At 41.5% G+C, this 16,041-nt stretch overlaps 1 protein-coding gene across 3 annotated transcripts in view; it reads right to left on the reverse strand.

The window, feature by feature from the left end:
• Nucleotides 1-2,130: 2,130 nt before the first annotated feature.
• LOC117517143 (inactive dipeptidyl peptidase 10-like) overlaps nt 2,131-16,041 on the reverse strand; it is a 243,568-nt gene continuing 229,657 nt past the window's right edge. For all 3 annotated transcript variants that reach the window (XM_034178076.1, XM_034178064.1, XM_034178071.1), the window contains 3 exons: nt 5,738-5,810; nt 5,421-5,494; nt 2,131-2,447 (listed from right to left, as the gene is read on the reverse strand). In XM_034178076.1, the coding sequence (XP_034033967.1) occupies nt 2,316-2,447; nt 5,421-5,494; nt 5,738-5,810 (279 nt within the window). In that variant the 3' untranslated portion in view covers nt 2,131-2,315. The remainder of the gene's footprint in view (nt 2,448-5,420; nt 5,495-5,737; nt 5,811-16,041) is intronic.

Below are 16,041 nucleotides of genomic sequence, written 5' to 3' on the forward strand. Positions count from 1 at the left end.
ATTTTGGAGGATTTGCACAAACATGTTTGTTGTTGCTAAGTTTAAATCAAGCATGTGTGCATAAGATGTATTTGATCAATTTGATGATTTAGTTCAACTTCACAAAAAGAAATTGCAAAGCTGTATTAAACACCTTTGCTTGTGCTGCTGTGAAGTTTCAAGTACATTTGAATTCAGAGGCTTAGAACCGTAAAGCTTTGCCACAGCCTTTTGGTGTTGCTAGTATATGGCCAGTATTTTATTTTCTCCATAAAATAACATGAAAGCACAAGTTCAACATTAGACAAAAATAAGATTAGATTAAGAGACACATTTTGCTAAAATAAGGGAATGATTTAGTAAAAAATAAGGTACTTCAGTAACTCAGGGCTCCAAAATAGCTGCAAAGATAAAATTTCACTTGAGTTCATTTGTCCAAAAGAGCAGAGTTTAAATTGTTTTAAATATTAGCAAATCCAAATTTAGTAAATTGATATGGAAATACGGGTACATTATCAATAAATGAAAAAGTACAGAAAATGTTACAATCTCTTCAGCAGTGTAACTGCATTCACACCTGATGAAATATTCAAGCAGAATTTCAACCTAAACTTATATTTGTCCAGCACTGTCTGTCTGGAGCTATGTCTCAGTACGTGCTCAATGGATTTCCTTCATATTTGGTATGATGTTTGTACCAAGCAGTAAGCTTCAGTGGTATCAGATGAAGCCATACATGAAGAAGAAAACATTGCAGTTCCTTCAGTGGCCACTTGAAGCTGGCTCCAAAAGCCAGCGGGTTCCCATTCAACTCCATGTTAAAATATCCAACTTCAGAGCAGAAATAAACATGTTTACAGCCTAGTTCAAAAAACGGTTTTGGTCTCTATAGATAGTTTCTTCCTCCATGACAACTGTATGGAGGTTAGTTTCTTCTAACGTCTTAATTTAAGACGTCTTATACTGCAAGGTTATGTATAATGCGGGTGTGGTCAGTTTGAATGACAGCAGTTTTCAATTTATTTTCATTTATATAGCGCCAAATCACAACAGAGTTGCCTCAAGGCGCTTCACACAAGTAAGGTCTAACCTTACTAACCCCCAGAGCAACAGTGGTAAGGAAAAACTCCCTCTGAGGAAGAAACCTCAAGCAGACCAGACTCAAAGGGGTGACCCTCTGCTTGGGCCAAGCAGCAGAGCTGAGTACTGACTCTCACTGTGCATCAGTAATTCAGAGTCTGCTCGACGAACCTGCTAGCTGTTGGGGAGGCTGTCTGTTTCATTTGGAGTATTTTATTGCAAACACCTGGAATAATATGGCTTGTGTGGCAAAACAGCCTAACAGATCATCGACGATGTCCTTGCTGCAATATTTGCGCCAAATGAAACACTTGTATTTAATGTTGTATCCTAATGCTGTCAACATTTTTAGCAGCTATTGGTAGTCTGAGCCATTATGTGCCTTTACTGCACAATTTCTAAGAAAATAAGTGGATCATAATTTTTAATGCCCACACCAAATGAAACCATTAGAACTACTGCCCAGTTTCCTAAAATTTGATATAATGTACGCCTGAACTGAGGTTAGCCTGTTAGTTTAGCTGGGTCGGTCTCAAAGAGATGGGTGTGTTCTGGCTTCTTTCGTCGCACAATGAGCCGCCTATGCTCCGCCCCTTTATGCATTAATGAGTTCATCCAGAATCAGCGCTGCCACTGCTGCCAACATGGTGACACTCAGACATGAGCTTCATATCAGCTGTTTCATGTCTTTATAGAACCCTACGGGTGACATCACGCAGGCTTTGTTGAGTGTATATGTACAGTCTATGGTTTGTACCTCTACCCTTACTATGATACACATCACAGTCTATTTTAGAAGAAGGTACACTGTTAATTTATGGACATAAATTGTTGAAATTTCACTCTGTAATGTTTGGATATGCACATTTACTGCCCCTATTTGATTACAGCAAAGTGATGACATTTAGCAGCCCTTAGTAGTTGTTTGAGGCTCCCATTGGGTGAAACAAATCAGATCTTATTAATACGTTTCATTTTATTTCATCACTTCTTTGGTTCCTACCCACCGCCACTCCTGTTATCAAAGCTGCCTGTGAGTGGAAACTGCATCACAATAATGACAATAAAAGTGACATAATAACTTTATTCTATGGCCCTGTAAGCAATAAAACCTCTTCTAATATGTTGAAGAAGCAGCGCCGTCAAATATTATGCTGTAGGTATAAAAAACAAACACTCAAAAATCACTCAAACCAGGGCCAAACAAAGCGGCACACAGACTGTTGTTCAATGTAGTCCTGAAATAAATGCGCTCCTCAGTCCTCGTCCCATTGCCGGTCGAGTAATGATGATGAGTCAAGCAGGCATCCTCTAAAATAACCAATGAAGGAGTGAGTCAGCTGGATCTGGCTGCGTCTCGAGAGAAAATGGCCCTCGTCAGGGTATATCTGTCCCAAAAAAGCGAAACACAATATACCCACAAGTTAACAAGTATTAGAAACCATGCAGCAGCTCCAGCATTAGGGATGTGAATCGTACAACAACTCACGATTCGATTCCGATTCTTGGGGTGACAATTCGATTCAGAATCGATTTTCAATTCAAAGAGCTCTGAGAAATAGTTATATTACTTAAAAATGTTTGTTTAAGAAAACGCAGCTTTACAAGGTTAAGGTTTACAAGGTTCTGAATACAGGGCGCCTAGCATGGCTCGATCAAAATGTAGGGGAAAATATAGGAATTCAATGAGGACAATACGAGGTCTGTTAGAAAAGTATCGGACCTTTTTATTCTTTGCAAATACCTGATGGATTTGAATCACGTGTGCTTGCATCAGCCAACCTTGAACCTTCGTGCGCATGCGTGAACTTTTTCACGCCTGTCGATTGCGTCATTTCCTGGTAAGCAGCCTTTCTGTGAGGATTGTGCAGTGTGCTCGGCGGATTTTCGTTTCAAGGAAAAAGACGGAATGACTGGAACAGCGCCACATCAAATTTTGCTAGAAACTGGGCGACAGCCTTCATCAACATGCTGTCACAGGACATGCTGTGACATGCCCACCTCTTCCACAATTTCTTGGACAGTCACACGACTGAAAAGTCTCTGAAAGCCGTCTGAATCATCCAAATGGTTTCCACCTGGCTGTCGCCCAGTTTCTGGCAAAATTTGATGCGGTGCTGCTCCAGTCATTCCGTCTTTTTCCTTGAAATGAAAATCCACCGAGTGCACAACACATGTCGTCACACAAAGGCTGCTTGCCAGCAAATGATCCACTCGACAGGCGTGAAAAAGTTCACGCATGCGCATGAAGGTTCAAGGTTGGCTCATGCAAGCACACGTGATTCAAATCCATCAGGTTTTTGCAAAAAATAAAAAGGTCCGATACTTTTCTAACAGACCTCATGTAAGTGCAATGGGTACAAATGAGGCAAATATATAGGGGGAGGCTAGTACAGCCAACTTTAAAGCAGATAAGGGAACCCGTAGATGCTCTGCCACAGTAGCACTATCAGAGGATTTAGGCTCTAACTAGAGGTGCTACAATATACTGAATGTATCACAAAGTGTGATACTTTTTTGTGATTTCTATCATGATATTTTGACCAAAGTATTGTGATGAGTTTAATATATAGTTTAAATTTCAAAAATATCTTTCTGGTATGAAAGGGGCCATAATCATTTGGATATTTTACATAATATATCGTAGTCTTATAAGGACAACACTGCTTAATTTATATAAGAAAGACATGATGCTTTCCATATACAGTAGTGTTCAGAATAATAGTAGTGGTATGTGACTAAAAAGATTAACCCAGGTTTTGAGTATATTTCTTATTGTTACATGGGAAACAAGGTACCAGTAGATTCAGTAGATTCTCACAAATCCAACAAGACCAAGCATTCATCATATGCACACTCTTAAGGCTATGAAATTGGGCTATTAGTAAAAAAAAAAAAGTAGAAAAGGGGGTGTTCACAATAATAGTAGCATCTGCTGTTGACGCTACAAACTCAAAACTATTATGTTCAAACTGCTTTTTTAGCAATCCTGTGAATCACTAAACTAGCATTTAGTTGTATAACCACAGTTTTTCATGATTTCTTCACATCTGCAAGGCATTCATTTTGTTGGTTTGGAACCAAGATTGTGCTTGTTTACTAGTGTGCTTGGGGTCATTGTCTTGTTGAAACACCCATTTCAAGGACATGTCCTCTTCAGCATAAGGCAACATGACCTCTTCAAGTATTTTGACATATCCAAACTGATCCATGATACCTGGTATGCGATATATAGGCCCAACACCATAGTAGCAGAAACATGCCCATATCATGATGCTTGCACCACCATGCTTCACTGTCTTCACTGTGAACTATGGCTTGAATTCAGAGTTTGGGGGTCATCTCACAAACTGTCAGAGGCCCCTGGACCCAAAAAGAACAATTTTACTCTCATCGGTCTACAAAATATTCCTCCATTTCTCTTTAGGCCAGTTGATATGTTCTTTGGCAAATTGTAACCTCTTCTGCACATGTCTTTTATTTAACAGAGGGACCTTGAGGGGGATTCTTGCAAATAAATTAGCTTCACACAGGCGTCTTCTAACTGTCACAGCACGTACAGGTAACTCCAGACTGTCTTTGATCATCCTGGAGCTGATCAAGGGCTGAGCCATTGCCATTCTGGTTATTCTTCTATCCATTTTGATGGTTGTTTTCCATTTTCTTCCAAGCGTCTCTGTTTTTTTTTGTCCATTTTAAAGCATTGGAGATCATTATAGATGAACAGCCTATAATTTTTGCGTATAAGTTTTCCCCTCTCCAGTCAACTTTTTAATCAAACTACGCTGTTCTTCTGAACAATGTCTTGAACATCCCATTTTCCTCAGGCTTTCAAAGAGAAAAGCATGTTCAACAGGTGCTGGCTTCATCCTTAAATAGGGGACACCTGATTCACACCTGTTTGTTCCACAAAATTGACAAACTCACTGACTGAATGCGAATGTGAACACCCGCTTTTCTACTTTATTTTACTAATAGCCCAATTTCATAACCTTAAGAGTGTGCATATCATGAATGCTTGGTCTTGTTGGATTTGTGAGAATCTACTGAATCTACTGGTACCTTGTTTCCCATGTAACAATAAGAAATATATTCAAAACCTGGATTAATCTTTTTAGTCACATAGCACTACTATTATTCTGAACACTACTGTATAAACCGTACTGTTTTTTCCATATGGGGAACAGCCAAACGTCCCCATGCCTCTTGAGAGGACAAGAAGTATGAGATAGCGATACCTTCCACATCCACACGGTGATGAAATGTCAAGAGTGTTATGACGTGGACGCTTTGGGAGGAGAGCAGACATCTTGTGCTTGAAATTATGCCTAAAAAACAAGTCTTTTAGGCCATTTACCTACCTGCATAGTGTAGTTGGCTCCGACCTTTATCAAGTGCTTGATGAGCTCTGCTGAGTGCTGAAAGTGAACACTTGCTGAAGAGAAAAACAACAAATGCAAATAAGTGTTAGAGGTCAAGTCCACTGCTGGATAAAAGCTGTGGCTCCCATCAAGGTAAAGTTTTAATACTCTCAGTAAAGAGGCTCATTACAAAAGGACATAGTCAGCATCTGGAAAGGTTGATGTCCACTTTTATCATCACACAGAGTACAGTTTGCTCTGAAAAATCACTTCTTATACATAGAACCCATTGAACGTGTTTGTGCGACTGTGCATACCGTCAGCAGTTCCATGAGCCAGAAACAGCGTGCCATCGGGCAGACCCTTCATGTTGGGCAGGACTTTGGACGTCTGAACACAGACAAATGATTTGTGCATCATTAACATCATTCAGGCTAATCTGAAGTCAAACTGGGGATATACAGTAGTTTTCTGGTAACATGCTGTGGAACAACTTTCCCCAAAACACTGATTTCTGAAATGGTGGCACTCTACCAACCCCAACAGTGACTATTAGACACTGAGATTATACTCTGTTGTACATGAGTTTATCGGTAAGTCAGATTTTGAACCGGTGGACCACTGCGGGTCAATATGTGTCGTCTGCCATTGCATTATGGTTCTATTGAACACTTTAAAAATACATTATAAAGTTTTTTTGTCCCCATCTAGTGTTGAGATTTTGCATTGCAACCAGTCCAATAACTGAAACTTGACCTCCACGTGTGCTCGTGAAATAGACATACTGTATGCTGCGTTCAGAACCCTCAGAAGCTCGGAAAGAGCAATATTAAAAAAATCCCCACTTCTGGAAAAAGTACGTTCATGATATTATCCTGGAGACAACTATTTAGCCTGTGAAATGTAAATAAAACAATACAATGCTTTGGAAATCCTCTTCAACCTATATTCAACTGAATACACCACAAAGACAAGATATTTAATGTTCAAACTGATAAACTTTGTTTTTGTGCAAATATTTCCTCATTTTTGAAATGGATGCCTGCAACACGTTTCAAAAAAAGCTGGGACAGTGGTATGTTTACCACTGTGTTACATCACCTTTCCTTCTAACAACACTCAGTAAGCGTCTAGAAACTGAGGACACTAATTGTTGAAGCTTTGTAGGTGGAATTCTTTCCCATTCTTGCTTGATGTAGGACTTCAGTTGTTCAACAGTCCAGGGTTTCTGTTGTCATATTTTGCGCTTCATAATGCGCCACATATGTTCAATGGGCGACAGGTCTGGACTGCAGGCAGGCCAGTCTAGTACCCGCACTCTTACTACCTGAATGTACCTTTCAGCATTGATGGTGCCATCACAAATGTGCAAGTTGCTCATGCCATGGAAACTAACACACCCCCGTACCATCACAGATGCTGGCTTTTGAACTTTGTGCTGGTAACAATTTGGATGGCCTTTTTCCTCTTTTGTCCTGAGGACACAACATCCATGATTTCCAAAAACAATTTGAAATGTGGACTCATCAGACCACAGCACATTTTTCCACTTTGCGTCTGTCCATTTCAAATGAGCTCGGGCCCAGAGAAGCTGGTGGCGTTTCTGAATGTTGATGTATGGCTTTCGCTTTGCATGGTAGAGTTTTAACTTGCACTTGTAGATGTAGCGACAAACTGTGTTAACGGACAATGGTTTTAGGGATCGAAGGTCACAGGCATTCAGTGTTGGTTTTCAGCCTTGTTGCTTACATGTGGAAGGTTCTCCAGATTCTATGTTTCTTCTGATTATATTATGGACTGTAGATGATGGAATCCCTAAATTCCTTGCAATTGAATGTTGAGAAACATTGTTCTTAAACTGTTGGACTATGTTTTCATGCAGCTGTTCACAAAGTGTGATCCTCGCCCCTTCTTTGCCTGTGAATGGCTGAAACTTTTGTGGATGCTCCTTTTATACTCAATCATGACACTCATAATTGGTGTCCTCAGTTCCCAAATGCTTATTGAGTGTTGTTAGAAGGAAAGGTGATGTAACACAGTGGTAAACATACCACTGTCCCAGCTTTTTTTTTTTTTTCCAGTTTGATCATTAAATATCTATGTCTTTGTGGTGTATTCAATTGAATATAGGTTGAAGAGGATTTGGAAATCGTATTCTGTTTTTATTTACATTTCACACAACGCCCCAACTTCATTCGAATTGGGGTTGTAGTTTAAGTAATTGTACATAGAATGTGAATATATTGCATACAGCAGTAAAATTCCATTTTAAAGATTTTAAACATTAGTAACACTGTTGTCTAACCAGTCACAAACGCGGCTGCCATGGCTGTGATGTCAGATCTGAATCCTCCAGTTGCTCCATTTCCTTCATGAGTGTCTGAGCCAAAATTCCAGCCCAACTGAGCCCATTTTCCCCTGAGCTCAAGGTAGGAATCGCTGACCTTCCAAGTGTCTTGAACACAGCATGACACACTGTAGCATGACACACAGCACTGACTGTCATCATGGATATAGACGAGGTAACTGAAACTACACTGTTGTACTGCTACACTAATTATAAACTTTTTCAGACTACGAAATGTCAGGGTTAGCAAGATCGCCAGTTTTCCTACCACTCCCTGCATCCAATTACTTAGTATGTACTAATGTTGGTTCTGAGATCTTTTACTGTCATACATAACAGAAGTAATTGAGCAAGTAGTGATACAGTTCAGATGTACTACACTGCTGCCATCTTACCTGTCCTTTCACTCAGATGTTTACAGATGATCTTACCCATGTATGCCTACAAAAGTTCCTATTTTGCAACGACAGACATGTATTTAATGATTCCCGATGTATACTGTTTTAAAACAATGTCATGGCCTCTTGGATGCAGCTACTTTCTTGCATGTCCACCGTTTTCTTTGAATTTTACTGTTGATGTTCTTCGGTGACCAGGTTCCAGCTGCATCACAGGATACCGTAGTATAGATTGTTTGAACACTATGGAGTTAGCAGATCATCCAGGTACTGTTTGACTCCTGCTAAATGCATACCGAGTATTCAGATACCCCACAGATTGTGATGTACTGCTGTTTGCCTACTCTATAGTATAGTACTATACGAGGGCTGTCAATAAAGTAAGGGTCCTTTTCATTTTTTTCAAAAACTATATGGATTTCATGCATATGTTTTTACGTCAGACATGCTTGAACCCTCGTGCGCATGCGTGAGTTTTTTCCACGCCTGTCGGTGACGTCATTCGCCTGTGAGCACTCCTTGTGGGAGGAGTCGTCCAGCCCCTTGTCGGAATTCCTTTGTCTGAGAAGTTGCTGAGAGACTGGCGCGTTGTTTGATCAAAATTTTTTCTAAACCTGTGAGACACATCGAAGTGGACACGGTTCGAAAAATTAAGCTGGTTTTCAGTGAAAATTTTAACGGCTGATGAGAGATTTTGAGGTGATTCTGTCACTTTAAGGACTTCCCATGGTGCGAGACGTCGCTCAGCGCTCTCAGCCGCCGTCGTCAGCCTGTTCAAGCTGAAAACCTCCACATTTCAGGTTCTATTGATCCAGGACGTCGTAAGAGAACAGAGAAGTTTCAGAAGAAGTCGGTTTCAGCATTTTATCCGGATATTACACTGTTAAAGGAGATTTTTTTAATGAAAGACGTGCGGACGGGTCCACGCGTCGGGACGCAGCCGCTGCGACGCTCCGCCACAGGAAAAACACCTCTGTTGAAAGCCTTAAGGACAAGTTGGAACATGTCCTGCCTGTTAAACAATTTCTCATATACTCACTCCACTGAAAGCCATCAAAAGCCGCCTGGATTTTAACAAATGGTTATCAACACGGAGGTGTTTTTCCTGTGCTGCCGCACCGCGTCGGCTGCGTCCCGACGCGTGGATCCGTCCGCACGTCTTTCATTAAAAAAATCTCCTTTAACAGTGGAATATCCGGATAAAATGCTGAAACCGACTTCTTCTGAAACTTCTCTGTTCTCTCACGACGTCCTGGATCAATAGAGCCTGAAATGTGGAGGTTTTCAGCTTGAACAGGCTGACGACGGCGGCTGAGAGCGCTGAGCGACGTCTCGCACCGTGGGAAGTCCTTAAAGCGACAGAATCACCTCAAAATCTCTCATCAGCTGTTAAAATTTTCACTGAAAACCAGCTTAATTTTTCGAACCATGTCCACTTCGATGTGTCTCACAGGTTTAGAAAAAATTTTGATCAAACAACACGCCAGTCTCTCAGCAACTTCTCAGACAAAGGAATTCCGACGAGGGGCTGGACGACTCCTCCCACAAGGAGTGCTCACAGGCGAATGACGTCACCGACAGGCGTGGAAAAACTCACGCATGCGCACGAGGGTTCAAGCATATCTGACGTAAAAACATATGAATGAAATCCATATAGTTTTTGAAAAAAATAAAAAGGACCCTTACTTTATTGACAGCCCTCGTATGTAGATGTAGAGACTGTCAAGCTTTCACAGAGGCTCAGGGATGTCTACAAAGCTGAAGCATTGTTAGTGGACTACACACCATTAATCCTAATCTGACATCTGTCAAACAATACAATAAAGTTGGATGGAGAAGTAATGTCCGAGTCCATGTTGTTAGCTGCATAAACCTCACTGGCACCGCTCCACAGGGAAAGGCACACTTTTGTTTTTGCTCCCATTTTTCATGAGCTGAACTCAAAGATCTAAAACACTTTCTATATACACAAAAGGCCTATTTCTGTCAAATATTGTTCACAAATCTGTCTAAATCTGTGTTAGTGAGCACTTCTCCTTTGCTGAGATAATCCATCCCACCTCATAGGTGTGGTATATCAAGATGCTGATTAGACAGTGTGATTATTGCACAGCTGTGCATTAGGCTGGCCACAATAAAAGGTCACTCTGAAATGTCAGAAAACTAGTCAGTATCTGGTGTGGCCATCATTTGCCTGACACAGTGCAACACATCTCCTTTGCATAGAGTTGATCAGTAGCCACACGCCATTGAATGTGAGCATTTGCCCACTGAAGTCGGTTATGATGGCGAACTGCAGTCAGGTTGAGACCCTGATGAAGACGACGAGCATGCAGATGAGCTTCCCTGCCAAATTCTCTGAAACACTTTTGGAGACAGCTTATGGTAGAGAAATAAACATTCAATTTATGGGCAACAGCTCTGGTGGACATTCCTGTAGTCAGCATGCCAATTGCACACTCCCTCAAACTTATGACATCTGTGGAATTGCACTGTGTGACCAAACTGAACATTTCAGAGTGGCCTTTTATTGTGGCCAGCCTAAGGCACATATGTGCAATAATCATGCTGTCTAATCAGCATCTTGATATTCCACGCCTGGGAGGTGGGATGGATTATCTCTGCAATGGAGAAATGCTCACAAACACAGATTTAGAGAGATTTGTGAACATTTGTGAGAAATAGGACTTTTGTGTATACAGAAAATGTTTTACATCTTTGAGTTCAGCTCATGAAAAATGGGAGCAAAAACAAAAGTGTTGCATTTTGTTCAGTGTACATGCATCTTATGTAAACATAAGGATTTTTCCCACTTGATCTGACCTGCATCTTTTTGGAGAAAACTTAAATGTGTTTTGATGGTAATATCGGCAGTCACTTTTATATTGCTTTAAAATGCTCTGACCTGCATTGGAAGGTGGTGGCCTGGAATTTAGAGAAGCAGGCTCACAATCAGAGGATTTTTGGTTTGATTCCTTGTCAGACAAGAAACTACATAGAAAGGACTTTGAGGTTTTGCATCAGATAGAAAATTGCTGCAGAAATGTTGATTTCTTAAGGGAAAGGTATATTTATTTTATTTATTTATGATGCATTTATTATTGTCAAAATACATTAAACCATAATGACAAAAATATAAAGTATACATTTAATATGTATTTAATAGTTATTAAACACATTTTTCCAAATTTTTCTGAACAACTTCAGTCTCTGAAAGCACTATTTTGAAAAGTCTTTTGGCAGCCCCACTGCAAATAATAATGTGTATTTGCAGAGAAATAATACTGGTGTGCATCAAGTTCACACCATTTGCGATTTGTATTTTTCTGTGAGACAACGTTAGACTGCATTACGATTTATTGCTCATGAGACCTTGCAGTCAGTCAGGGGAGATCTCCATCTCTTGTTCCAATCATCATCCCAGCTGGGATTAAAACCAGCACATTTTCTGGCCACAGTCACCTACAACAGGAGAGCATGTCACGCCGGCTATTTTAGATCTCTGTTCTTTTTGTCCGTCTCAGCCTCAGAAGACAGAATGAGTGATGATGCCCTGCTGATTGTTGTCTGATCAGATGGTGCTACTTTGCCTTCTTTGGGTATCATTTAAAGTAAACCTCCCGCCTGCTGTGAGAGCCACAAAAATAGCATACGCCGACCCAGTTTTACGTAACCCACTTAAAGATGAAAAACATTCGGACTGCAACCTTCAAGTAGAGGACAACTGAGTAATCTGTACTTTTCCCATTTTTCAGTTTTATTTTTCTCTCCCCCAGCTATGAAGGAAAGGGCACAATTTGAAGGTGTCTGAAATGCTGGTGGCAAAATTTTCTTGTTTTATTTTTAAGTAGATGTGTGTGACCTGCTTTAGAAAGCTGCATAGCCTTTACCTCAATACAATAAAACATGATGTGGAGTATCAAGTGCTAAACTAAAATATCATGTAATTTAAGTCAAAACTTTTTACAGACTTTACAATTTTTATTTTTAAGCTTGTTTGCATCAATGACTGTTTCCAACAATTTTATACCTGAACTCTATTCTATAACATACTCACAATTTGCCATTGTTTCTGTTTATTGCTTGTCATTCTGAATGTCTCCAAATTGACAAAATACTGCCTTTGCCACCTCAAATATTTTGGAAAGATGAATCTCATCAGTTGGCCATTGTTTCTGTTTATTGCTTGTCATTCTGAATGTCTCCAAAATGACAAAATACTGCCTTTGCCACCTCAAATATTTTGGAAAGATGAATCTCATCAGTTGCTCATATAGATAACAATTTTTTTTGAGCCTTTGTTGTTTTGCCATATAGTTTTAAATTTCCCCTCATCTAAATAAAGCTTTACAGATCATTCTATTTCTTTAGAACTGTTTCAGCAATTCTGGTTCAGTCCTTTCTTTCTTACAATCACACCCATCAATCAATCATCGTGAGTGTTTCCTGGAAATATCTTGTCTAATCCTTCTACTGTACACCATGGTGTACCTCAGGGATCTGCCATAAGACTTCAGCAATTCCCTCTAAATATTGTCTTCCTCGGATAAATTATTTTGCTGTTTTAACATAATTAAACAGTAGAGGTTTTTAGCAAAGATCCATACAAAAATATTTGCCCAACTGTACTTATTAGATAAAACAATCATAAAGCCATGCTGACTGTCATGAAAAACTAGATTCTATAATTTTCTTGTTGTACTCTGAGAAAACACAGTTGGTTTGCAAGATATTTTTATATAAGACTTAGTCCATTCTATCAATGCCAGGTGTTTAGACATGTCTTTTTTCCAGCTCTAGTTTAGACTATTACAATGTGTTTGTTTTTGATTGGTCTTAAAAGTCTTCAGATTATTGAATATGCAGCTACTAAAACTGTGAAAATACACAATGCTTTAACCACACTACTCCTGTTTTGGCTTTCCATTATTGGCTTTCTGTTTTTGCCAGGTCTGATTTTCACAGATCAGTCCCTAAGGTGAAAAAGAAGTCAGCAGGTCATGGAGCCATTTCATATCATGCTCTAGTTTGCTGGAGCAAATTGTTCCACTGGAACAATTTGCCTGTAAACAGACTTGTTTCTTTTAAAGCAAAACTGAAAACCTCATGTGTTATGTGCTGACGCGGGTCAGAGAACCGAACGTCACAAGGTCGAGTTCCCGGCAATTCTGCTCAAATCACTCATGGCTTAAATGCAGAACGCCATCTCATTATCTGCTTCAGCTGAAAGTCTTTAAGTCTGCACGTGAGCATCATCCACAGGTGCTGCAAGTTGTTAGGCCTGCACGTGAACATCCTCCACAGGTGCAGCCAATAGTTCTGATGAGGGTGAAGGACTCTTCCGCCAGCACCTTCTGCACAGAAAAAAAACAGTTTGCATACCACCTGAAGAGCAAAGAAAAGAAAACGGCACCCAAATGTCCAGCCAAACCCCCCAACACACAACAGTACCCCCCCATCAACGGGAAGCCTCCCGGCGACCGAACAGACCAGGCCCGAGAACAGCACCTCCCTCCGGGGTCCACGACGGGAAGCAGATGGTGTAATGCCCCCAAAGTCCACAGCAGACAGCAGGACAGGACACCGCGGCTGGAAGGCCAGCTGGCATCAACAAAAACCCCAAAAGAGTCCCAAGTACAACCTAACATACAAGAAAAATACAAAACCCACCCAAACCCTCCCCAGGGGACCGTCCCATCCAACCCTGGGAAGAAAAGAAAAACTCCCAAATCCAATAACCCAACATAGCCCCGACAACACAATACAAACACAATTTCACAAAGAAAAATAACAAACAACCCCTCCAGACGACGTGCAGAGATCAACACCCCCCAGAAGACCTTTACCGCCAGTTCCAGGAGTAATAACCAAAGCCAGAATCCCACAGAGGTCCCCAGGTATACATTGAGCAACAGCGCCCCCCAGAGGACCGTACCATCAACCCCAGGAGGCACCCTCCCCACAACCCAGGAACCCCAGACCAGGCCACACTTGGCTAGTCGGCCCCACAATCAATTCCCCCCCAGAGGACCATCCCATCAACCCTGGATGTGGAACCTGGAAGGAAACATAAAAAACACAAAAATCCAACCCCCGGCGGACTCCACTAAACCACCCCGGGAGCAAAGAAAACAACCGGAAACCCTGTTACCCTCCCCAGCACCCCGAAAGACCCCAGATTACTCCCAGAGCCTATCGTCAGTACAATTTCGGCGAACGGCACAAAACTACCAAGCCGGGGAAGGAAACAGGAAAAACTAACCAACCCAGTCCCATCCCCTAAGCGCAGCGGAAAACCGGAAATACGTCTGGTGCCCCTAAACCGACCATACCACCAGCCTATCGGGAGGGGTGGAACTACCGAAATAGCGAACGGCACAGATCGGCCCACCACTCCGACTGAGGTATGTTCCCGCTGCACTACACCCCGGTAACGCCAATGATGAATGGTCAAAGGCCCACCGGGGCTGGAGTGGAACCGGGTAACAACCAAACCCAAAAAAAACGCCCCTGACAACCCCCCCCTAGGCGCAGAGGTTTTCTGAGAAGCGCTCAGCGTAACCAACCTGCACCACCCCACAACCCAAAAAACAAACGGTCTTAGAGTACGTGAGGTTGGGGTTAGGGAAACAGGGAAATAAAAAACAACAAAACAAAACAACCCAATCCACAAACAAAAATTACCTAAGTTCAAATAATGAAGACATACGATTACCTGAGTCCAGCCGAGCTCTGAACTGCCAGTCGTTCACCCAACCAGAACAGCCTCTAATTCCCTAAACACTTTATAACCCCTACATGAAAACCAAAACAGATCAAATAACTAAATAAAATAACTAAATAACCAGAGGTCTGCCCCCTTTTTTTTTTTTTTATATATATATATTATGCCTGTGACCACAGTGACCCAAGCTAAGGCGTCACCTCAAAGCAAATTTGTCACATATGAGACACAGTTACCATCAGAAGAGAAGGAAGCCGGTCGCTGAGCGAAAACCAGAGAACATTGCATCAAAAACGGAGCACAGGCTTCAACGTTTCCCGCATAAGGTTCCGGATGACAAATAATTGGTTCGGAAGCCGACTCTCTGGGTGACGGAGTTATCTGCACCGGTATCGATGGTGCCGCAGCTGGGGCAGCAGGAAGTGGAACGGCTTGCGCTGCGAGCTCCGTAACGCGGGCATCTGTTTGTTTAATTTGGTTTGCGAGATGCTGTAATTGCTCCCATATCTTCTCCAAGTGTTCTTGAACTCTTTCCGCAAATGGAACCGCTTCTGCCGCTGAGTCCATTTAGTACTGGCCGGGAACTACTGTTATGTGCTGACACGGGTCAGAGAACCGAACGTCACAAGGTCGAGTTCCCGGCAGTTCTGCTCAAATCACTCATGGCTTAAATGCAGAATGCCATCTCATTATCTGCTTCAGCTGAAAGTCTTTAAGTCTGCACGTGAGCATCATCCACAGGTGCTGCAAGTTGTTAGGCCTGCACGTGAACATCCTACACAGGTGCAGCCAATAGTTCTGATGAGGGTGAAGGACTCTTCCGCCAGCACCTTCTCCACAGAAAAAAACAGTTTGCATACCACCTGGAGAGCAAAGAAAAGAAAACAGCACCCAAATGTCCAGCCAAACCCCCCAACACACAACATCATGTTTTCCTTGTGTTATTAGTTATTTTACATTTTGTACTTTTATTATTTTATTTGTTTATCCATCACAGTTTGTTCTTGTAACTGTGCAGCCCTTCGAGGTATTCAGTGTTATTGTCAATCTACAAATAAACAAGCACTGAATTTAACCAAATATATATGCAGTGCTAAATTCCTTGCTGTTTTTTGACATGACCTGCTGTATTACCCCGACAAAGGTGAAAGA

Source organism: Thalassophryne amazonica, chromosome 1 (genome assembly GCF_902500255.1).
Source record: "Thalassophryne amazonica chromosome 1, fThaAma1.1, whole genome shotgun sequence".
NCBI classification, from domain to species: Eukaryota; Metazoa; Chordata; class Actinopteri; order Batrachoidiformes; family Batrachoididae; genus Thalassophryne; species Thalassophryne amazonica.